We start from the raw sequence: 26,354 nt of genomic DNA, 5'->3' as shown, positions 1-26,354 counted from the left end.
AGCCAGTTTTGTCCAAGGTTTCCATGGTGGCCCCAGATGGGTTTGCCCAGATGAAATGAACACTGCTCAGTGTGCACACTACAGGCTGTTAAATGTAACACTGAATCAGTGTGGGAGTTAACGAAATAATTAATTGATTGAATAATGATTGAGCATTATTGATGAACACCTGATTTTAATAAGCAGAATCACTGAAGACAAGAGAAGCACAAGAACTAATTGCAGCCACAGCCTTAAATGAAATCAACTGAAGATACAGTACATTCAATCTCATAAGATCTGATTACACAACTCCACAAACAGCATTACCAGCTTCACTTATTACTAACCAGATTTACTTTATTTCTGGTAGACATCTACAAAAGTTCCTATTGAAAATTAACTGAGGTTAAGATGTTAATTATTTACTGAATATAATAGTTTGGTTTGATGCCACCATTATAGTGATCAGTGTTTGCTTTAGTTGGGCTCTTGACTTTTTAACATTAGCTTCTCTCTGCTCAGTTGGATCTGATTGTTATGTTGAGAACAGCAAAAGAAAATGCAATCAGATGCTATAAACTGATTGATGAGTAGAATATAATCAAGTAGTGGCTTAACTTATCAGGATGTTATTCCAAATATGTTATTCATTTTGTTTTATTGTTGTGATTCAACAGCAAGAGAACCAGCACATTTTTTTCAAATGATTTTTAAAACACCATTTACACATTTTGTGTAGGGCTGGGCGATATATTGAACGATATTGTTATGCGCATCTCATCAGTAAAGCCGGTTCCTTGATTAGTAGTAAATCACCTTCACCTGCTTTCAGATGGAAGATATGATGCAGATATGAGTGTTAAATTAACACTCAAGAGTGTTAAAGTTAATGAGATAATTAAGTGATTAATTTAGTGATGATTGAGCATTATTGAAGACATCTGATGATAACAAGCAGAATCTCTGAAGGAGAAAATCACAAATTGTAAGCCACCGTTATGGAGATCAGTGTTTGCTTTAGTTGGGCCCTTGACCCTTATACTTTCACTTTAAATTTTGTTTGTTTGCTGTTATTGATTTATAACAGTCAACTGAACATAGAAAAGTATGATCTGATAGTGTTAGTTATGTTGTGGCATAATCATGCTGTGTTCCGAAAACTGAAACTTATTCAGATGATTTGGTTAAATTTGTTAGGAACAGCTCTGGGATAATGGAGAGTGTGATTATCAATAATTTCTTATAATCCAAAACGTTTAATATAAATTGTTCTGATCAAATAACTTTCAACAGAATTTATTTAGAAACACAGACATCAATAATCAGCCTGTGAATCTCAACAGTGGTGGCAATAATAGTCCTTGTTGCAGTGGCTGCTGCCAATCACAACTCATTAATGGCTCCCATCATGCATTGCGGTATGAATAAATTATGATCTGAATTGCCTATGTAATGTACTTTTCCTAATTGAATATTCTGCTCGTCACCGTTGTAGAGAAGCATTGACTGAATCTTGAGGTCTGTGTGTGCCTAAAAGAGAGATTTTTTTAAACAACTTTTAAGAAATCCATTATATTATATCTCAAACTCTGGATATTTATGCAGAATCACAATTATACTGTAACCAACAGCAGAGACCACAAAGATAAAGTTATAATGATGATTGTCATAATATAACTAAAACCATTAGATCATTTGTTTTCTTTGTTCATCTGGCAGTTATAACTCAGATAAAACAGCCAAACAAAATCTAAAGTTAATAATATAAGGGTCAAGAGCCCAACTAAAGCAAACACTGATCACCATAACGGTGGCTTACAATTTATGATTTTCTCCTTCAGTGATTCTGCTTTAGGTGTCTTCAATAATGCTCAATCATCACTCAATTAATCACTTAATCATCTCATTAACTTTACCACTCTTGAGTGTTAATTTAACACTCATATCTGCATCATATCGTCCATCTGAAAGCCACTACTACATTATATTCTACTCATCAATCAAACTATTATTTTCAATAAATAATCAACATCTTAACCTCAGTTAATTTTCAATAGGAACTTTTGTAGACGTCTACCAGAAATAAAGAAAATCTGGTTAGTAATAAGTGAAGCTGGTAATGCTGTTTGTGGAGTTGTGTAATCAGATCTTATGAGATTGAATGTACTGTATCTTCAGTTGATTTCATTTAAGGCTGTGGCTGCAAGTAGTTCTTGTGTTTCTCTTGTCTTCAGTGATTCTGCTTATTAAAATCAGGTGCTCATCAATAATGCTCAATCATTATTCAATCAATTAATTATTTCATTAACTCCCACACTGATTCAGTGTTACATTTAACAGCCTGTAGTGTGCACACTGAGCAGTGTTCATTTCATCTGGGCAAACCCATCTGGGGCCGCCATGGAAACCTTGGACAAAACTGGCTGGGTCCCAGTTAGATAGCCCAGGTCAAACCAATGTGGGCCCCACATGACTGTGTTGGCTGGGTAATAGGACCAAGCCAGCAGTTACACCTGAATCTGAACTTAAGTGTGGAAATGTCAAGAGTTCTACAGGTAACCGACTTGTAAACTTGTACTTCTTAGCGTTGCAGTGGTATGAGATTTTCACAGTACAAAAGCAGTTTCAGAAATTATTGTGGTTTAATGGTATATGGTCCTGCTCAATCAAATGTGAGAGTCATTTTTAAATATTTTATGTTTTTAAAAATAGTTTGCCATTGGATCATTTTTTACTCCTACTCCAATAACAATAAATATTATTACTTAATTATTTCTGTAAGTCCTTTTACTTTAGTACAGCTTTTGGATATTCTGCCCACCTCTGCTGTCACACCACAGTGATTTTCAAAACTGCATTTACTGTTTGAATTGTGTGATAAAAGTAACATAATTTGAGACTTTTTGCTTTATTTTTGACTAGATACAAAGCTCATCACATTTTACATCCGTAAATTGTGGATGGAAGGGATGCAATAAATAGTGTTTAGTTGGGCAACTACTGAAAATAGCATAGGCTAAAACATTGATCTCGGGATTTAAGGTTTGATATAGAGCAATAGTACATTACAGTACTGTAAATAATCAAATGTGTGAGATATAACTCTTTTAAGCATGAAACTGTCATACTGCTGCAACCCTACTATAATATACTGTATAAAAGTTAGTATGCATAGTGATCTTAAAACATTAGTCACATTAAAGTGCAGTAGTAAAGACTGAACTTTAAACATGTTGTTACATACTGATGGTAGGTTAAATTTTAATTGTTATTGTAGTTAATTATTGTAAGTTATACCCTGCTCATTTTCTTGCACTTTGTGAATTGTAACAGTACACTCTATACATGGCTTTGGGGCTCCGATTTGATTTTACAGAGTTATGTCATTACCTCATTACATATTTCACGTTAAATAAACAGACATGCATAATTGTTTATTATTATTATTATTATTTTTTAAATTCAGGATGACATGCCCCTGATCAGGAGGTGGTGGTGTGCTCTCATACTGGACAACTTCACTCTGCAAATGCATGTAGCTGTTTGCATGTTCCTACATTAAACTTTAGTTTATGTACTACATCTACCAATGTACATGCCTACCTCTTGTCATTTGTTTTTCTTGGCACTCAACCTTACAAAAGGCAATGTCTTCGGAGAGATTAAGGTCATTTATTGTGCACATACATTCATTAAGCAATTTCTTTGAATAGTTTTATGGTAAAACTTCCATTTGTTGGTGAAACAATGGAGTTATTTGTCATTGTTCAAGACAGGCATGTTAAGGGAGGGCTTTAGTGAAGCGCTGCAGAGCTTCTGTCCTAACGGTGGAAACACAGTGTGATTTTGTGCTTGGTGCTACAGGTCCAAGGCTATTAACACCGCCCGACCCTTGAAAGCCCTGGCTCACACTGGCCCGACAGTGGGGAAAGCAGCTAATGTGTGTTGGAGCGATATTTATTTTAATATTATCGTTATAAGAGAATATTAATCTATTTATTATTTTATTCAGAGCATGCAGTTATGACAACAATATATCACACTGTTAGACCTTACCAGGTTTTTTACAGTAAAATACTGGCAACAGGCCAAATTCTGACACTATCATACCATTTTCCATTAAAACAGTAATATACCGTAGAAAACAAAACCTACAGGAATATACTGTGAATTAATAATTGACACTCAGACTGTGTTCATAATCACATTCACACCCTATACCATCATTCACAATTCCCTACATTAGTTCACTAATATAGTCCACTTGAATGAAAAGAAGTGAGTGAATTGAGACACTGATGAACACCTGATAAGCAGAATCACTGAAGGACAGAGAAACAAGAACTGAAAAAGAGAAACACAAGATCTACAACTGACTTCCAGCAACACAGAGTGTGAAAACAGTTTACAAACCAGTTTAACATTATTTATTTCATACATGTACAAAAGTTCTTGTTGAGAATTTAATTAATAATAAAGTTTTTGTCACCATAATGGAGATTGGTATTTGCTTTAGTAGGTCTCTTATCCCTGGACTTGTTACATTCATCTCTTTCTGACTGCTGTAACAGTGAGTTTTAAAACACAATTGTTGTAGCAAGAAAAAGTCATGAGGAAGTTGATCTGTGATCTGGTGTTGTTGGCTTTTGCGATGATGTCATGATCATTCTGGATATGTCTGATTTTCAGCTTTTTCCTGTATATACTCTTTGAATATATGGGTATATAATATGAAACTTACATTAAGTTATGAGTATAAAATAAATCTGTGAATCTACAACATGACATCAATATGTTGGTTAATCATGTCTTCTGAATAATATTCTAAGTATATAAAAAAGAAAAATAATATCCTGCTTGAGTCAGACACACACAGACATCAACAATTATAATATTCATCTCAATAATGGTAACATTCAAAAGTTTCATGCAGCAGTGCATGCTGGGTTACAGGATAGTATAAAACTCCTAGCATGCACTGCTGCATGAATAAAAAAAAATATACTGCCACCATCATTGAGATTAATGTGCTAAATTTTGATATCTTTGTGGTTCTACAAGACAATGTAGCTCTTTTTTGGTTTATGTATGATGTGTTAAAAAAAAGAGTCATAATTTATTGCTGTGTTTTCACGGTGGTGGTAATGCAACACTTTTGGTTGAGGATTAAACTCTGAACGAGTGAGAATGATTTTTTTTTTTACTAAATGAACAGACAATATGATGATTTACATATTTTGAAAAATCAAATCATTACTAAACTGTGTGTCTGCACAAGTGTGACTTGCTTAAACACAGCTCACAGCGTCTAAAGAAAATCTCGTGTTACAGCGTCAGCATACCAACTAAAGCAAACACTGATCTCTATAATGGTAACTTCAAACCAAACATTTTCAATTAAACATCTCAACAACATCTTCTATAGATGTATGACAGAAATAAAGCCATACTGGTTAATAATAAGTGTAATAATGTGTAATGGCTGAAGTCAGTTGTAGTTCTTGTGTTTCTCTATTTTCTGTTCTTGTTGTTCCTCTTTCCTTCAGTGATTCTGCTTGTTAACAGCAGGTGTTCATGCTCAACAATCACTTACATATTCCCTTAATTATCTCACTGCATGTCTGCATCAATGTTAATTTTACTCTTTGAAGTGTGAATTTTCCTGTGGGGTAGAAAGGGTTAACAGTGTAAGATAAAAAGACACTCCCGCAAAATGTATTTTAACAGTAATAAACTGTAAGTTATAAAACAGGTTTATACTGGCAACACTGTTGCCAGTAGTTTACTGTAAAATCATGTTTTTTGGGTCACCGTTGTGCTGAAGAGTAGAGCCTGTGCTTCAGTCCAGGAGAAGATCTACAAACATTGATGATATGCTGCATGTTGCTTTATTTAAAAGGCACTGTCTGTGTTGGTTGCAGAATCTGGTGGAAATCTTTATTTACAAAAGTTCATTTTTATTGTTTCTAATTAAATAAGTTCACAATAATACCTTGCTCACATTATTAATGCATTATACATTTAGTTGATTCTTTTAAGTTTGTTTCTGCAAGTTAAGTTAGTTAACTCAAGTTTTAGTCCATTTTTACAGTAAATAACTGGCAACACTGTTGCCAGTTATTTACTGTAAAAATGCACTAAAACTAATAAGTTGTATTTTTTTTTAGTTAACTCAAGTTTTAGTGCATTTCTACAGTAAATAACTGGCAACAGTGTTGCCAGTATTTTACTGTAAAAAAAACCTGGTAAGGTCTAACAGTGCAGGTTTGTCTGAACCAAGGTTTATATTTTTTTCAACAACATTTATATACAAGTATAAATAACAATGTTTTTTGTTTCAACAGCTTCCCCATGAAATAATAGCAACTGGTGATTCTGCATATTTGATGCTTTCACTGGTATGCAGATGGTTTAGGGATGTGGTCACAAATGAAATTTTCCAGAAAGCAGCACACTTTGCCTGGCTAGACTGTAATATGTTTTTTTCTGTTCAATGTACATTTCTTGGATTGAAATTTGTGGTATGTGACATTTAAACTTGAATCTCCACACTTATATCTTTTCTGTATTTTGTCTTTACATTTTAAGGTGTGGTCAACTGGAAAAAAAATTCTCCGGACTACTGTGATGAGTTTCGCCGGATCTACAGCTTCAGGGAATGCTTGGAGCTTTTTTTAAGTCCTATCCACCAGGGTACAGGGGAAGAGGAAGACGAGGGGAACTGCTGGGCTTTTACTCCGAAGATCTTTGTACAGGATTTTTCTCGCAGGATTGTTTTTTTGCTGCAGGAAATGAATTTCTGTAAAACTCAAAACTTGTAGATTGGAATTGGCTTTATGCCCAGCTGCACTACTTCCTGAACTTCAGCCAGCTCCCTTGTTTCCTGTCTGCCATTATTGGCCAAATTGATTAATTCAGGCGTGTCTGATTATTGTTGCCATGACTACTGAGGTCAAGCACAACTGAATTAATCAATTTGACCAATAATGGCAGACAGGAAACAAGGGAGCTGGCTGAAGTTCAGGAAGTAGTGCAGCTGGGCATAAAGCCCATTGAGAGATGAACTGGTTTTGATGTAGTAATTGATGCAACTAAAAGTTAAACTTAAAGGTCAAACTTGAAAAATTAGAATTTTGTGCAAAAGTTCATGTTCAGTAATTCAAATTAAAAAGTGAAACTAATATATTTAGTATAAATAACTATTTATGCATATGGCATGATTATATATAATTTTCAGAGGGCTTACATTTTTGTAATATTCTGATTTTGTGAGATTTTGAATTTGATGTTCATCAAAATTATAACTTTTGCACGATATTAAAATTTTTCGAGTTTCACCTGTATAGTGTTCTATTGAAAAGCTATGGCAAAAACATAGGTTTCACTAATTGTGAATATGGTAAAGTACCTTGGTTCTTTAAGGTTTGCATAAATTACATTCTGCTGATGCATAAGTGCAGTTTGGAGTCTATAATAACGAAAAAGTGACAAAGTCTTTGTTTTGTTGTGTTCTTAAGAGCATGTATAGAAACTCCCTTATAAGTTTATTATAGTACAACCATTATTAATTACATTTATGTAAACGCACAAATACTATAATTACCATAGTTAATTTGTGATTACCATGGCTTTTTGGAGCTATGATCAGTGAAGTTTAACAGCCGTAAATGTAGTTAAAAAAAATGTTCGTAGGATCTTACGGAAACTCGTGGTTACTATCAGGTGAGACTGGTGACATGTCCGCTATAGTTTGCTCTCTCTCTCTCTCTCTCTCTCTCTCTCGCTATCTATCTATAGATAGAGAGCGAGATGTCATTAACTTACAAAAAAACAGTGAGAAGTAATACAGAGGTAACGGACCATCTAACTTACTACAGCTGTTGAGGGAGTGATTGTGAATTAGACCATTATTTCTATTCTCTTTGTATTTCTACTTCAATGGAATAATGTGGAATCGCATTAATGTCCGCAAAATCAACAAGTTTATTCGTCTGTTGTGTTCTTCCGCATTCCCAGCCTGCCCAAAGCGTCACACTTCTCTGCACCAATGATCTGTAATAGCGTCACACTTCTCTGCACCAATAAGATCATCTTTATTATAAACCAATAAACGTTAAGGTGGGCGGGGCGACACGTGTCGCTCCGCCCAAAAGTGTCGCCCCGCCCCATCGTCCAGAGTGCACTCTGGGGTACTACGTCGTACCCGTAATATTAACTCTAATTAGTTGCTGCAATGATTCTCCCATCGCGACGATAACTGACCTTCTCATCTGATCTGCTTCAGCACTCAAACACCTGCTCGTCAATGTCAAAATGTTCGTGGGACCAATCAAAGAATGCAAGATTTTTGTTCATAGAAGCGCGAGCCGAGCGCGAATCCCAACTCGACGCTTCACTTCAGTTAACGATCATACAGTGTTTAAGATGCAACTAGGCAGCTCAAATTTACGGCTGATTTTCAATACGTTTTAAATGACCGACAGAAATAATCAGTTTGATTAAAGACAATGAAAATTATAAGCTCAATTTAACACAAGCACCCTATTAAATATATTGCCATTATTATTGTATAAATATATTTGTATAACGCTTTTTCGAATGTGTTTGACTTTTCACCGTTTGTCTGCGTTTGCGCCACTTGCATCATTAAGCCAGAGGGTGGCGACAAGTGACTGTCTTTTTGAGTGAGCAATTGAACCATTAATTAAATTAACAGATTAGTCCAAAAACATTGATTAATTTAGGAAAGAAAAGTCGCTGAAACTGGAACTGATTCTCATGTTTAAGAATCTGATCAAATAGGCTGCAGAAACTCTTCATCAAGAGGTAGAAGATCTGCTAGCTGATAGTGAAGACATTCAGTGCATAAATCCGACTTCCTCAAACACTTGGTCTATTCGCATGGCGCAGAGCAAAAAGAAGTGGGAAGCTTTGAGGCCAGAGATAGTGGAATCTTTATTAATGGCCGAGTATACAGAAATCAAGCAGTGCCAGCATTGCAGACTGAAGCCGCCGTCTATTATCCGCTGTAAAGACTGCTATCCTAAACAGCTGTACTGTGGAGACTGTGATATACTGGCCCATGAGAGGAAACTTCACAACCGAGAGACAAATGTGAAAGGATTCTTTCAGCCCCTATCCCCAACAACTTTGGTGAAGGTGGATATTGAAGGCCAATTCCAATTTGAAGAAAAAAGTACACTCTAAAAAGAGATGTGTTAAAAAACAACACACATCATGTGTTGATGGTATTTTGACACAAGTTGTGTAGTTTTTAACACACAACGTGTGTTAAAATGTAACTGGATAGAATTTTAATGGGTGGAGGAGGGAAGTTTGTGTTTAAGAACATAATTAGAGGTAGTATATTTTATATGGTATCCCATAACAAGCTCTAAAATAAATGAAACAATACATTACAATAAATAAATAAAATCTTAATTCATAAAAAAACTTCAGATTAATGATTGTTTTTGGCAGCCAATCACATCATGCCTCGGTTTCAATGTTTTTTCAAATGCTGATTTCACTTGTTATTAATAACTAATTTATTATAACAAACAATTTATTTCCGTCAGACGTCTACAGATACACTTATTGAGAATTACCAGGTTTTGTGTTGACAATTCATTGAATGTTTGTTTTGATGTCACCAGAATCGTGATTAGTGGCAGCTTTATTTGGGCTCTTGACCCTTCACTCTTTATCACTCGTTTCTCTGTGTGCTGTTTCTGTGTATTTTTATTGCACAGTGAAATAGTTGAAATTATCTTGAGGAAAAAGATCATTAAATGATCAGTTTTCAACATGATGTTTTTTTAACATAACAAGAGAAGTTTAATGTTTAAGAGATAACTTATATTTGATCACTTATATTTGATTACAGATACTCAGTTTTACATGATATTATGGTGTATGCTACCTCTTTCTATAATTCTTAAAAAATATATGTTTAGAGAACGTTTAAAGCTGCAGCAGAAACTAGTCAAATACAGACATCAAGAATCAGCATATGACTCTCAACAATGGTGGCAAAGCTTCATGTCTCTAGTATGAAGCTCATCCATAAGTCCCAGCATGCATTGCGGCCTGAATTTTTCGTTTGTCACCATTATTGAGATCCATACGCTGATTCTTGATATCTGTGTTTGACTGGTTTCTGCTGTAGCTTTAAACTTTTTTTTGTCATTCTGCACTTTTTGATTGCTGGATGTAGTTTCACAAAACTTTCAGAACTAACAATAAATCATTAAAATAAAGCACTCCATCCATATACTCAAAAACTTGATCATAACTTGCTGATTATGACATCATCAAGAACCATCTGATCATATTTTCTATCACCATAACAGATGCATTTTATTAAAATACAGTTACAGCAGCCAGGGAAACACTAAAACAAGAGTAAAGGGTCAAGAGCCCAAATAAAGGAGCCATTAATCACGATTATGGTGACTTGAAATAAAACTGAAATGAAACATCAAACCTCTGTTAATTCTCAATAAGAGCTTGTCTATGTAGATTAATGATGTTTAAAACATCCAAATGTTCAAACAAACTCTATTAAACATCACTGGACTACATAAACACAAGTTACCAATACGTGTCAGTGTTCATCCAAACACTTTTGTAAGCACACGGGAAGTAACTCTGGCAAATACTCTCCGAATACAGTCACATGTGACGCATATCTGACACAAGTTGTGTTACTATAACACATTAGTGTGTAAAAGGTTTCAACAACACACTGCTGCTGTCTAACACATTAGTTGTGTTAAATGTAACACAAAATGTGTAATCCTTATAAACACAGAGATGTGTAAAGAAACGACACAGGTTGTGTGTTAAATTTGACACAACATGTGTTGTCCCTGAGCAAACACACTAAATGTGTTAAAATCTACAAAACGTGTTAAAATCTACACAACATGTGTTAAAATCTACACAAAATGTGTTGTCCCTGAGCACACACACTACATGTGTTAAAATCTACACAGCATGTGTCATTTTTGACATCTCTTTTTACAGGTTGTGTTATTTACAAAATCATTTTATAACCCACATAGCAAACAGATCCGGAACGGATCTGCCGCGGAGGTAAGAACCAGGTCCGGAACAGATCCGGATTGCGGATCCAGACTAGATCCGCGGCAGACCCTATCCGGATCCGATCTGGACCCGTTCATTTTGGAATGAAAACCTTTCAGATCACTCATTCAAAACTAGTAATCTGGCCAAAACTACAAAAATATTTCAAATCTATTGGTGGGCCAACATTAGATAGACTGCCCACTAAACAACATGATGTCCAAAAGATGTCTTTTCAACGTCTTTGTCACAAAAGTCGGATGCTGAAAAGACGTCCACTGAGGAGCCAGAATGAAAGTTTTTATGACGTGTTTTTTTTACGTGTTCTGCACGTCCGATGTAGACGTTCATCAAACCTTCGTACACGTTTAAAAACTAGGTCAAATGTGGCCATCGTGTTTAAAACTCATGTTTATATCAATGTCATTTCCTTACATTGTTTAGATGAGGTTTAGATGTTGATATGTTTCATTTTAAGTCACCATTGTGGTGATGAGTGTTTGCTTTAGTTGGGGTCTTGGTCCCAATTCTTCTTACTTTAACTTCTCTTTGGTTGGTGTAACTGTGTGTTTGTATAACACTATTGTTGTTGCATAGAAAGCCAAGAAAAAGTAAAATAGGCTGTCATCAGCTCTTTGCTGATGATGACAAAAACACAAAGCGAGCTTTTAATGATGTGTGTAGACTTTTGTCCTTATATCTGCTGTTTATAACCACCTATTTAGTGGAACTGCGTTATTTGGACCAGCACCATTACAATTATTGCTTCTTTGAAGGTCAATAAAAATCATGTGTACTCAATGTTTTGAGTAAATATGTCACATAGTCACACACAGACATCAAGATTTTGCATATGATTCTCAACAACGGTGACAACCAAAACAAAAAAGCTTGGGAATCAAGGATTTTTGTACTTTGAAAACTACCCATCATGCATTGCAGCATTAAGCTTTTTTTATTGTCACCGTTCTTGTGATACATACGCAAAATCTTGATGTCTGTGTGTGACTATAAGGTAAATTTCCTAATAACATTGTTTAACAAGCTTTTTTTATTCACCTTCAAATATGTGCTAATTTTTATGGTATACAAATAACACAGTTCCACAAGATAGGTGGTTATACATGGCAGAAATAAAAACTAGAGTCTAAACACAACATCACATGCTCACTTTGTGACTTAGCAATGATAATCAACAAGCTGATGCCAGCATCTCACTTTTTCTTGGCTTTCTGTGCATCAACAATAGTGTTATACAATCACACAGTTACTACAACCAAAGTAAAGTTAAAGTAAGATGAATTGGGACCAAGAGCCCAACTAAAGCAAACACTCATCACCACAATGGTTTCTTAAAATGAAACATATCAACATCTAAACCTCATCTAAACAATGTAAGGAAATGACATTGATTTAAACATGAGTTTTAAACTCAATGGCCAACATTTGACCTAGTTTTTAAACGTGTACGAAGGTTCGATGAACGTCTACATCGGACGTGCAGAACACGTCAAAAAAAACACGTCATAAAAACTTTAATTCTGGCTCCTCAGTCTCTTTTCAGCATCCGACTTTTGTGACAAAGACGTTGAAAAGACATCTTTTGGACATCATGTTGTTTAGTGGGCAGTCTATCTAATGTTGGCCCACCAATAGATTTGAAATATTTTTGTAGTTTTGGCCAGATTACTAGTTTTGAATGAGTGATCTGAAAGGTTTTCATTCCAAAATGAACGGGTCCAGATCGGATCCGGATAGGGTCTGCCGCGGATCTAGTCTGGATCCGCAATCCGGATCTGTTCCGGATCCGTTGCGCTGTGCAAGTGGACTCCGTTCCGGACCTGGTTCTTACCTCCGCGGCAGATCCGTTCCGGATCTGTTTGCTATGTGGGAAGAGTGCACCAGTGTAAATAAAACTTATTTACACACAATATTTTGTCAGTTGCTACATTTTAATCTAATTCAAAGTGCAAACTTAGTGAAATCACACTCCGTGTTAAGAACAATAACACACTGGTTGAGTTAAAAGTAACACAAAATGTGTTGTCCTTAACTAAACACACAGATGTGTTAAGATATAACACAGGTTGTGTTGTTTTTAACACATCCATTTTAAGAGTGCACTCTAAAAAGAGATGTGTTAAAAAACAACACACATCATGTGTTGATGGTATTTTGACACAAGTTGTGTAGTTTTTAACACACAATGTGTGTTAAAATGTAACTGGATAGAATTTTAATGGGTGGAGGGAAGTTTGTGTTTAAGAACCTAATTAGAGGTAGTGTATTTTATATGGTATCCCATAACAAGCTCTAAAATAAATGAAACAATACATTACAATAAATAAATAAAATCTTAATTCATAAAAAAACTTCAGATTAATGAGTGTTTTTGGCAGCCAATCACATCATGCCTCGGTTTCAATGTTTTTTTCAAATGCTGATTTCACTTGTTATTAATAACTAATTTATTTTAACAAACAATTTATTTCTGTCAGACGTCTACAGAAACACTTATTGAGAATTACCAGGTTTTGTGTTGACGATTCATTGAATGTTTGTTTTGATGTCACCAGAATCGTGATTAGTGGCAGCTTTATTTGGGCTCTTGACCCTTCACTCTTTACCATTCGTTTCTCTGTTTGCTGTTTCTGTGTATTTATATTGCACATCTGAAACAGTTGAAATTATCTTGAGGAAAAAGATCATTAAATGATCATTTTTCAACATGATGTTTTTTAACGTAGCAAGAGAAGTTTAATGTTTAAGAGATAACTTATATTTGATCACTTATATTTGATTACAGATACTCAGTGTTTACATGATAGTATGGTGTATGTTACCTTATGCTATAATTCTTTAAAAAAATATGTTTAGAGACAGTTTAAAGCTGCAGCAGAAACTAGTCAAATACAGACATCAAGAATCAGCATATGACTCTCAACAATGGTGGCAAAGCTTCATGTCTCTAGTACAAAGCTCATCCATAAGTCCCAGCATGCATTGCGGCATGAAACTTTTCGTTTGTCACCATTATTGAGATCCATACGCTGATTCTTGATATCTGTGTTTGACTGGTTTCTGCTGTAGCTTTGAACTTTTTTTGTCATTCTGCACTTTTGGATAGCTGGATGTAATTTCACAAAACTTTCAGAACTAACAATACATCATTAAAATAAAGCACACCATCCATATACTCAAAAACTTGATCATAACTTGCTGATTATGACATCATCAAGAACCATCTGATCATATTTTCTATCACCATAATAGATGTATTTTATTAAAATACAGTTACAGCAGCCAGAGAAACACTAAAACAAGAGTAAAGGGTCAAGAGCCCAAATAAAGGAGCCATTAATCACGATTCTGGTGACTTGAAATAAAACTGAAATGAAACATCAAACCTCTGTTAATTCTCAATAAGAGCTTGTCTTTGTAGATTAATGATGTTTAAAACATCCAAATGTTCAAACAAACTCTATTAAACATCACTGGACTACATAAACACAAGTTACCAATACGTGTCAGTGTTCATCCAAAAACTTCTGTAAGCACACGGGAAGTAACTCTGGCAAATACTCTCCGTCTACAGTCACATGTGACGCATATCTGACACAAGTTGTGTTACTATAACACATTAGTGTGTAAAAGGTTTCAACAACACACTGCTGCTGTCTAACACATTAGTTGTGTTAAACGTAACACAAAATGTGTAATCCTTATAAACACAGAGATGTGTAAAGAAACAACACAGGTTGTGTGTTAAATTTGACACAACATGTGTTGTCCTTGAGCAAACACACTAAATGTGTTAAAATCTACAAAACGTGTTAAAATCTACACAACATGTGTTAAAATCTACACAAAATGTGTTGTCCCTGAGCACACACACTACATGTGTTAAAATCTACACAACATGTGTTAAAATCTACACAAAATGTGTTGTCCCTAAGCACACACACTTTATGTGTTAAAATCTACACAGCATGTGTCATTTTTAACAGCTCTTTTTACAGGTTGTGTTATTTACAAAATCATTTTATAAGAGTGCACCAGTGTAGATAAAACTTATTTACACACAATATTTTGTCAGTTGCTACATTTTAATCTAATTCAAAGTGCAAACTTAGTGAAATCACACTCCCTGTGTTAAGAACAATAACACACTGGTTGAGTTAAAAGTAACACAAAATGTGTTGTCCTTAACTAAACACACAGATGTGTTAAGATATAACACAGGTTGTGTTGTTTTTAACACATCCATTTTAAGAGTGTAGGAATCGATGGTGAGTCCAGTGTAGAAAAAACAAATATTTGAATGATTGTTTGTTTTGTTATATCACAAATACATTATACATACACTGTTATTATTTCAATAGGTCGCTACAATGTCAGCTTGCCACACTTCATGTGTCCAAAATGTCTTGTGAGCAGAACAACCAGCATCCCGCAACTGATCAAGTCTGGTTATGGCCTGCCACAGCAAGCTGTGAAACATTATACAAAATAGATGTGTTTGTGTCCTATGACCACATGAAACTCACTGCTCCTGGAATGTCTAGACAGTCTTTCACCAGTTTATTAGAACAGCGGACAGAGTTCTTTGGCCGAGTATTAATTGAATTAATAACCAATTATTTATTTTTCATCTTTCTTTCTTTGGAGTGAGCTTTTTCTTATATGGTTTTTGATCGTTTTGTTTTATAGAATGGAAAGATATGCGCAGATGCTTTTCAAAGAAGTTTTTTTGAATGGAGATACTGCCAGTTTGAAATCGATCAGCTCTGTGGACTGAAAGTATTTGACTGTCCAGCCTGTTCTCCATTTATGCTTGCTGTGGCAGTAGATGGTAATAGAAAAATGTATCGCTTCAAAAGAGGGTAGGGGAAGTTATATAATTGTCTTTCAAAAAGCATTTCAAAATAGTATTTCATTCCAGTTAGTTTTTCATTAGATAATTAATTGAAGCCCTTCTAAATATTTTCAAGGGATGAAGATCATGGTCTGTTTAAGGGTGTCTTTGTCTGTGAGGATGAAGATGTTTCCAACACTGTTAGACCTTACCAGGTTTTTTTTACAGTAAAATACTGGCAACACTGTTGCCAGTTATTTACTGTAGAAATGCACTAAAACTCGAGTTAACTAAAAAAAAATACAACTTATTAGTTTTAGTGCATTTTTACAGTAAACTTATTTACTGTAAACTTATTTACTGTAAAAATGGACTAAAACTCGAGTTAACTAACTTAACTTGCAGAAACAAACTTAAAAGAATCAACTAAATGTATAATGCATTAATAATGTGAGCAAGGTATTATTGTGAACTTATTTAATTAGAAACAATAAAAATGAACTTTTGTAAATAAAGATTTCCACCGGATTCTGCAACCAACACAGACAGTGCCTTTTAAATAAAGCAACATGCAGCATATCATCAATGTTTGTAGATCTTCTCCTGGACTGAAGCTCAGGCTCTACTCTTCAGCACAACGGTGACCCAAAAAACATGATTTTACAGTAAACTACTGGCAACAGTGTTGCCAGTATAAACCTGTTTTATAACTTACAGTTTATTACTGTTAAAATACATTTTGTGGGAGTGTCTTTTTATCTTACACTGTTAACCCTTTCTACCCCACAGGAAAATTCACACTTCAAAGAGTAAAATTAACATTGATGCAGACATGCAGTGAGATAATTAAGGGAATATGTAAGTGATTGTTGAGCATGAACACCTGCTGTTAACAAGCAGAATCACTGAAGGAAAGAGGAACAACAAGAACAGAAAATAGAGAAACACAAGAACTACAACTGACTTCAGCCATTACACATTATTACACTTATTATTAACCAGTATGGCTTTATTTCGGTCATACATCTATAGAAGATGTTGTTGAGATGTTTAATTAAAAATGTTTAGCTTGAAGTTAACATCATAAAGATCAGTGTTTGCTTTAGTTGGTATGCTGACGCTGTAACACGAGATTTTCTTTAGACGCTGTGAGCTGTGTTTAAGCAAGTCACACTTGTGCAGACACACAGTTTAGTAACGATTTGTCAAAACATGCAATCATCATATGGTCTGTTCATTTACTAAATAATTCATTTTTACTCATTCAGAGTTTAAACCTCAACCAAAAGTGTTACATTACCCCCACCATGAAACCACAGCAATTAATTACGAGTATTTGTTTTTAACATATTATACATAAACCAAAACAGCGCTACAGTATTGTTGAAACATCAATATATCAAAATTTAGCACATTAATCTTAATAATGGTGGCAATTTTTTTTTATTCTGGGAGTTTTATACAATCCTGGAACCCAGCATGCACTGCTGCATGAAACTTTTGAATGTTACCGTTGTTGAGATGAATATTATAATTGTTGATGTCTGTGTGTGTCTGACTTCAGCAAAATATTATTTAAATGTTTTATATGATTACAATATTATTCAGAAGACATGATTAACCAACATATTGATTTCATGTTGTAGATTCTCAGATTTATTTTATAATCATAACTTAATGTATATTTCATATTAAATACCCATTTATTCAAAGAGAATAAACAGGAATGATCTGAAAATCAGACATGTCCAGAATGATCATGACATCATCACAGAAGCCAATAACACCAGATCAACTTCCTCTTGTATTTTTCTGGCTACAACAAAAGTGTTTTAAAACTCACTGTTACAGCAGTCAGAGAGATATAAATGTAACAAATCCAGGGATAAGAGGCCTACTAAAGCAAGTACTGATCTCCATTATGGTGACAAAAAACTTTATTATTAATTAAATCTCTGTTAATTCTCAACAAGAACTTTTGTACATGTATGAAATAAATCATGTTAAACTGGTTTGTAAACTGTTTTCACACTCTGTGTGTCTGGAAGTCAGTTGTAGATCTTGTGTTTCTCTTTTTCTGATCTTGTTTCTCTGTCCTTCAGTGATTCTGCTTATCAGGTGTTCATCAGTGTCTCAATTCACTCACTTCTTTTCATTCAAGTGGACTATATTAGTGAACTAATGTAGGGAATAGTGAATGAGGGTATAGGGTGTGATTAGGAACACAGTCTCTGAGTGTTGACTTTGAGAGCTGTTAATTCACAGTATATTCCTGTAGGCTAGTTTTGTTTTCTACGGTATATTACTGTTTTAATGGAAAATGGTATGATAGTGTCAGAATTTGGCCTGTTGCCAGTATTTTACTGTAAAATACCTGGTAAGGTCTAACAGTGAAGTTTGTGGACTACATTAATGATAAGACAAAGCATGTAAGTAGTATTGCTGTTTAATTTTTGTGATCTTTGAAATTGTACTGTATATCCTGAACAAAAATAGGAATGCAATGTTTCTACAATAGCAAAATTAAAACTACAATAGCAAAATTAAGAACAATGATATGAATTGTAAAATATTGACATCTTATATGGCTTGAAATTACAGTAAAGCAAAAAAAAAAATGCGAACAGTCTGAGATGTCTTTACACATATGTATTTAGACATTTATCCATATAGGTAATTTAGTACTGTGTTGTTAAATAATTTTAAAAATCACTTTGTTCTCATCTTGATAGTCAGTTGGTAAAGGTGTCTGTGGATCGAGTCAGTGGACTGCAGCACGGGAGTCTGTCCTAAAGACAAACAACAAGTTGGATGAGGAGGGCATGGAGGTGGCTGTCTGTCGACATGGTGTGCTTCTGAGAAGTCTCAACATGATGAGGGGAGAAATATTTGCATACCCCTTGTATCTACAAAAGGAGTTGACTCCCAGGAATGTGCAGTTCATGTGCACAGATGTAATATGCAAGTACTGGCCATACCTGAACAGAGTTGTTAATGATTGTCTCTCCTCTCCTGGACATGAAGCCATTCCTGTCAGTGATGCATGCAAAGGCCCACTCTTGGAAATGTGAGGTAAACTGTTTTACAGAAAATAAAGATACGAATTTGTGACTTCTGTAATTACTTTCAATAATTGCTGCTTATATTCTAAAACACATTGTTGAGATTATTTTAACCTTGTTAAATATTTGATCCATGCACAAGATTAAGTGGGGTGGTCGAAACCAAGATGGAGCAGGCACCACCTTGGGTGAAGAGGTCGAACAAGTGAATAGCTTCTTGTCAAGAACTGCTATATGCAGCAAATACATGACCAAAGGAGGTAAGTGTATGCTGCAAACAGACAATACAAAGTTAACAAATAGAAGTTAAAGGTACACACAAAATACATTAGTTTTTGAATGACATGACGCCTTAGCGCAAGTCAAGACCATTTTCATATTTGCATTTAAAATGAATAAATTTTTTTAAAAAAGTAACATTTATTTATTTTTTAACATAAATAAACTATTGACTTTAACTATTGATTTTTTTTCATGTATTGTTTAGCTAGAACAGACATGATTACTATCCAGGCCATGGCATGGAACCAACGCAAAATTGAGAACCTAGCAAAAGTGCTGTCCCGAAGATTAGTGAAGGTATATTTCTGAATTGCCCTTATCTTTTACAGGTGAAAGCTATTTTTTAGTGTTTAATAATGTCTATCGCAGTTTGTAGTGCAAATAAGTAGGTAAGTGTTATAGAACAAACACTAAAAAGTCAAAACCTTTGCTACTTATAAAATTGTTTTATGCTGTTTTCCGTGCCCATGTTTATTAATCATGTATCCAGTCAGTACTGTTAATGTTTTAATAAATGCACTTAATGGTGTTTTGTTATTCACTACAAAAGCAAAAATTCAGGAGGAGTCCTTAAACCTTGAAGCAATGAAGACAGATTTGGCAGTAACGGATGATGAGCTTCAAGGCTGGATCAGTGAAATCAAGTAGTGGGCAGATACAGGTAGTCATGTTTTAGATTACCTTAACACTGTACTTTAAATACCAAAAGGTAACACTTTATTTTTTGGTGTCCGTGATACTCACAAATATATTCACAAAATGAATGACTTCCGGCCAGTTTGACGCTCTCCCCGGCGGCGGTGTGAATGCACAGTAAGGCAAACGCCTGCAGTTACACATGTTCATTTTGTACCTTCTAAAATAAAGTTTGTCAATTTTGTACTTAAGTGTACTTCATGTGTATCTACATACCCTATCCATCTGAAATAACCCTTTAGTTTACAGATTAAATACATGCAGTAGCTTCTTAATTGCATTCAATTTACAAAATATTACACAGGTATGAGCTACGTAAAATAAAGTGTATCAAGATTGTACTTATGTGTAATTCATGTGTATCTACAAACCTTATCCATATGTACTTTAGTTTGATTTAGGCCTAACTCCCTCGTTCACAGCATCAATGCATGCGGTAGCTTCCTAATTACATTGCAATTACATAATATTACACAGGGATAAGCTATGTAAAATAAAGTGCATCAAGATTGTACTTAAGTGTACTACGTATGTATCTACCTTATACACATGAAGTACACTTCAGTACAAACTTAATACACTATTTTAGAAGGTACAAAATGACCATGTGTAAATGCAGCCTTTTCTCATAGTAACATATTTAAGTACTTATTACATTAAGTAGTACAAAGTACTTTATTATATAATACGGTAACACGTATGTAACAGACTCGGCCTGTTACATATGTGTAACAGTAGCTGCCTATTACATGAGTGTAATTACAATCTGTAAGTACAGGCTGTTCCATAACTTAGTTGCATGTTAATTACATTTTGTTACATGTTATTACAATGTCAACTACTATAAGTAATTAATTAAGTAATTACACTGCATCACGGACACCGTAAACTAAAGTGTTACCATACAGTTAAATTTCTATTGTTAAAAGCATATCTTATCAATAATTTAGCAACAAGTGAGGAGAACGCAGGCAGTCAACAGGGGCTGCAAAAGATGATTGAGACGCTTTATGTGAGCATCAGGCAGAGGAAGCAAAACCTTTACCGTCAAACAGGTTAGAGCACTTTTAACAATAAATAATTTTAAAGCTTTTAACAATTTCTTGGGGCAAAAAAATTAATGTTATGTATTTCAAGCATTCCTTGTAGTATGCAGCAGCAAAATACATATTTAGGGAGCTAAATCCTACCCCCATAAGCGATAATGAATTAGAAGATGACAACGATGTTGCTGCAGGACCCAACTGTTCTTTTCTCAAACTTTGGGAAAATGTAACCACCAGCATGTAACCATTGACACCTGATGTTCAAGGTGAATTTCAGCGTTTGTTGTCTGAAAACATATTGCTCAAACTACAACTAAAAACATTCAGGATGACACAGGAAGTACTAGCTGATAGACAAGACTTGGTAACATACTATACTGGATTGCCTTCATTTGATGTCTTAAAGATGATTTACGATGACATCGAGCCATACTTACCACCAGCAAGGCTTAGTAATCTGGGTAAATTTGAACGATTAGTCATGACATTGTCTCGTATGAAGCTAAACACACCTCTTCAAGATTTGGCTTATCGTTACCAGACTTCAACATCAACAGCCTCCAGGATTTTCCTTGTGTACATTCACGTTCTTTATGTGAGGTTGAAACACATTATTCGCTGGCCAACACGGGAAGAATTAAGAAAGACCATGCCAATGGAGTTCCGCAAAAACTTTGGACAGAGAACTGCAGTGATAATTGACTGCTTCGAAATACCCATTCAGAGACCGAAGAACCTGATGGCAAGGGCAAAAACATGGTCTGCCTACAAGCACTGCAATACAACCAAGTTCCTGGTTGGGATAACGCCGCAAGGTTCTGTTTCCTTCTTATCCAGTGCATGGGGAGGAAGAGCCAGTGACAAGCACATCACCGAAAACTGTGGATTGCTCAGAAATCTATTGCCTGGAGACCTCATTCTTGCTGACCGGGGTTTTGACATTTCAGACAGTGTAGGGTTCTATTGCGCTCAAATCAACATTCCCAGTTTCACAAGAGGAAAATCCCAACTGTCACCCCTTGAAGTTGAACAGACAAGAAAAATTGCTCATGTACGCATACATGTAGAACGTGTCATGGGTCTTGTTCGCAACAAATACACCATCCTCCAGAGCAAATTGCCAATTGACATCTTGATGAATGAAAATGAAGAACTACCTGTTGTTGACAAAATTGCATGTGTTGCATGTTGCTTGTCAAATTTATGTGTTTCTGTTGTTCCTTTCAATTAAGAGGTTAAACATCTGAAACTAGAAAGATCAGTGCAACAAGATATGTCTTGTACAAACTATTTGTCTAAGTGTGTAAAAACACTGAACATTGTTATCCATGCATATTGTGCATCCATGCATATAACGCTTTATTTTTGCAACTTTACATATTTGTTCATTTCTGCTAATCCTGGTTATAGTGCCATTTTTCAATTCAATTTCATTTTTTGTGTAGTCCAATAGTACAAGTTATCTCACAAGACTTTACAGAATTCAAAATAAAAAACAAAGAACAAACGGTAAAACAAGGAGCAAATGTAATGTCAAACCAATGACAAAACATATGTAATGACCAAATTAATGTAAATGTAATGTCCAAACTTTCTGTCAAACAAGACGAAATATACGTTTGCATTTTGTCTCTGTAAATAAATTGTTCTGAAGAGCGTCCCCTCTGATATTCCAAAAAATGTAACACTACACAATCAAGAGAAATAATATGCAGTGAAATTCAAATGAGAATACTAGTCAAGGTCACTAGAGCTTACTACTCTTGATCTTAGCTTTGCCTTTGCCTTTGCCTTTACATGTCTTGCATGTGTATGCCTTCGGTATCCTCTTCAACTTCACACATTGTAGATGGAACCACGTTATCATACACATTTTACTGGTACATTTAATGACTGTGTCAGTGGCAACATGGGATTTTTGGCAGTGGCATACCACTTCCCCAACATCAGGCTTATCTTGATGTTTTCTGTATTTCTCCTGTTCAATTTCTCTGGTAATGAGGTTTCCCATGACTTCTGGCAACACCACTTTCAAAAAATAGTCCTCTGCTTTACTTAGTATTTCCTGGAAGACATCAGTATCAGGGGTGATCCTCTGAATGCTCATTTCATGTGGAGTCCAAATGACAAAATCACCATAGTCAGTTTCTGTCACGAGCAGCTGGGTCTGAACTTGATAAAAGTATTTGTCTGTTATCTTCAAAGTGCCATCGTCATTAAGAAAAGGCAACTGAGATTCATTAAGTGTGCTTTCTCTGGCATTATATGTACATTTTATTTCTAAAATGCCTTTACCACAGCAAATGCACTCCTGGATGCCATCAGGAGTAGCACAAATATAAGGGTAGCTCTTGTTAATCCAAAGTCCAGATTTACATAGACTAAAGTGGTTATGTTTTTCTTTGGTATACTTCTCAAAGTCGTCATAAGCCTCGTCTTCATGACTTTTTCCCCAATCAGTGGCAACTGTTGAGAAGTGACTTTTTTCACAGATTGCCGCAACTGTTGAGGGAGCTGGCTGTTGGCAGTTACCGCTAATGACTAGCTTCATGTTGCTAGCAGTGATTCTTCCATACCTCAGCGCATGCCACTCCTTGCTTTTATGTTGAGGCCGGGTTAGTTCCTCAGTATTTTTCACTTGCTGATCAGTTACTGCCAGCTTAGTAAATACAGATGGTGCTTCAGCTAATAATGAGTTCTTGTCCATGTTAATATATTTATCCTCTTTCAGGGTAATCAAGACAATGGGTAGGCTACCTTCTTGCAAAATTGTTGGAATGAAACTATCTTGATATTTTTCAGTAACAGAAAGAATGACCGATTTGACACCAGTATTATGAAGCTTGTCCATAAAGGCACTGATATTTTCCTCTGAAGGTATTTGAACATTTGGTAATTTTGTAGCTGTTCGGGTTGTCAGTTGTGTTCCAGCAATGGTACTATCAATTCTCTTCTTTTTAGTAGCTGGTGTGGAAAAATCTATGTTTCTTATTTCTGCATAGTCCACCTTGTTGATGGTTGGGAGTACCCATTTTGCTTTTTGTTGAGTGCAAGTTGTTGATGCACTCAGTCGAGCAGCAGCCTCACAGTAGAACAGAAGCGCACCAACATGTGAGCACACCTCGCCAAGCCCGGCCATGCAGGTACAGTGGGCAAAGTTGACGGAACCATCAGGCTCGCAGATGACCCAGGGACGCAGTGGCTTGTCATTGAGACTTTGGGAATGTTTGACCTAAACAAAGAACATTTTTATTTAGTTCAAAAACTTATTTGGGTTAATGAAAACAAATGGGTTTATATAATGTCATTGATATATTATATGCATGATGTACAAGTTGCTTGTTGTACATAGATTGATATGCAGATTCTAATAATATTCTTCAGTAGGGGTGGAACGGCACACAGAAGTCACGGTTCGGTTCATAGCTCGGTTCTGAGATCCTTGTATTATTTAAATAACTTTTTATTTAAAAGGTTAAGGCATAGAACCAGTTTATTTGTAGTGCATTGACAATAGTTGTATATAATTAATTTAATAAATGACAAAAGACCTTGAGATATGTTTGGTAATTGTACCTGAATGCATTAAAAAATAATTTGCTATATTTGAGATCAATATATTTGTTTTCCTTAATTAACACTAACTTTATTCTCATCTTAATTACAAGTAATTTATTTCTGTATTAAATAATACTACCATTAAAACAATATTTTTAATCACTGTAGAATGTGTAACTTAAAAATAAACAGATTAGTCCTGTTTGAGGTGTGTGTGTGTGAGAGAGAGATTTTGGTTGGCTGACAGTTGTAGTTTACAGTTTGACAAAAGCACAATGTTGTGTTTTATTGCGAGTGCACACATTTACCTTTATTCATTTAGCTGACGCTTTTATCCCAAAAAAATCACAACTGCTATAAATATCAGAGGTCTTGCTCTGGAACAGTTTGACAGTGGATTCAAACCTGGGTCTCCCACACCAAAGAAGTGTCTTATCCACTGCGCCATCACCACCCCCAATTTAAGAAATATAAGTTAACACTTTGGAGTTTGAATTATGTCTTATATAAACAAAATGACGACGTATTACAACCATACAACACAACAGGGTTTCCACTGTTAGATCGCACCTGCGCAAACTAGCCTGCTCGCTCTCTCTCTCTCTCTCTCTCTCTCTCTCTCTCACACACACACACACACACACACACACATTCCAGCATTGAAATCTCAGATTATGTCCCTAAAGAACCCGCGTATAAAGTAGTTCCACATTACATTTATTCATTTGCACGCGAGTTTTATTTAATTTTATATTCATGCACAGAACCGTCCATGACACCCACACCGGTTTGTTTCAATTCGAATACATGTATGTTCCACCCCTATTCTTCAGTGTACAAATAAGTACATGCATATTATAGAAAGCATCGGTGACTGTTTTATAAGGTGAAGGAATTAAGTTGTGCAGGGTATGGCTTTTTAATAGACAGATAGTCTAGCATCATACTATACCTTTGCTATGATGACGACTTTTCCATTGATTGCACTTGAGCGAACGTCACCAACCCAACCCTCGGCAAACTGATTGTACGCGTCGAGTGATTTCCAGGTTCGGAATTGCTCAAATGTGTAAAAACTCCTAGCCAATACTAGATAATGGTACACATGAAAATATTGTATCTGAGGCAAAGCTGCATAATCAGTGCTCAGTGCGTCCTTAGTTAGCGCATACGGATCCACACCATTTATTAATGAAATTTTCGCATAGTACCTCTCTCTGTCTTGTGGTGATAGATTCTCTTTATAATCTCTTTCACATTGCCTCTTCATGATTTGCGTTACATTATAAACAGAAAAGTAAAACTCTAGTAAAAATCTCTAGTAAAACTCAGACGGTAAAATAAAACTTGGTAAACACTGCAGCTTTTGCCCTCAAAGATGGCGTCTCCGGGGAGGTCACGTGACAATTTTTTTGCCTGTGGGAACTATGTATACATGTTTACTGTGCGTGTGTCACATAAGGTGGACTTCTGCTGCTTGCAAACGGACTCTTTTGAGGAGACAGTGGATTTCCAAATGTGGTGCCCTGATTTCACACACAATGCACGAATACACTGCAGGCTCACTCTCGCTCGTACCCAAGGTAAATCATCAACACTATCATCCCTTACAAGTGTTTTATTTAACTGAATACATCACAATAAGCTAAAACACATGCGCAGGATACTTTACTTCCTGAAAAAGTGCGCGCCCGGATTAATCCGTGCTGCTTTCACATTCACGCGAACCGCGGCACGATGTAATAAAATGTACATTAGCCTACCAGGTCTTGCATGGAACCCAAC

At 35.4% G+C, this 26,354-nt stretch overlaps 2 protein-coding genes, 1 long non-coding RNA gene and 1 pseudogene across 3 annotated transcripts; 3 read left to right on the top strand and 1 right to left on the bottom strand.

Annotated features, from left to right (window-relative positions):
* Positions 1 to 2,470: 2,470 nt before the first annotated feature.
* On the top strand, positions 2,471 to 6,935 carry LOC148997699 (uncharacterized). The gene is made up of 3 exons (XR_016146386.1): positions 2,471 to 2,537; positions 6,327 to 6,453; positions 6,571 to 6,935. It is a non-coding gene; the product is annotated as an uncharacterized LOC148997699 (long non-coding RNA).
* Positions 6,936 to 8,883: 1,948 nt separating this feature from the next.
* Positions 8,884 to 19,578, top strand: LOC148997698 (uncharacterized; annotated as a pseudogene).
* Positions 19,579 to 21,352: 1,774 nt separating this feature from the next.
* LOC148997697 (uncharacterized) lies at positions 21,353 to 22,364 on the top strand. The gene has a single exon (XM_089119101.1). The coding sequence runs from the start codon at positions 21,418 to 21,420 to the stop codon at positions 22,240 to 22,242; it is 825 nt and encodes a 274-aa protein (XP_088975227.1). The 5' UTR covers positions 21,353 to 21,417; the 3' UTR covers positions 22,243 to 22,364.
* Positions 22,365 to 22,758: 394 nt separating this feature from the next.
* Positions 22,759 to 25,812, bottom strand: LOC148997696 (uncharacterized). Its single transcript, XM_089120389.1, has 2 exons — positions 25,522 to 25,812; positions 22,759 to 24,243 (listed from the first exon to the last, which is right to left on the bottom strand). Exon 2 carries the CDS (start codon positions 24,148 to 24,150, stop codon positions 22,759 to 22,761), a length of 1,392 nt encoding a protein of 463 aa, XP_088976515.1. The 5' UTR covers positions 24,151 to 24,243; positions 25,522 to 25,812.
* Positions 25,813 to 26,354: the final 542 nt, after the last annotated feature.

Source organism: Pimephales promelas, chromosome 2 (genome assembly GCF_988280905.1).
Source record: "Pimephales promelas chromosome 2, fPimPro1.hap1.1, whole genome shotgun sequence".
Lineage (NCBI taxonomy): Eukaryota > Metazoa > Chordata > Actinopteri > Cypriniformes > Leuciscidae > Pimephales > Pimephales promelas.
The sequence above is the reverse complement of the archived record's forward strand: the minus strand, read 5'-3'. Positions and strand labels throughout refer to the sequence as shown.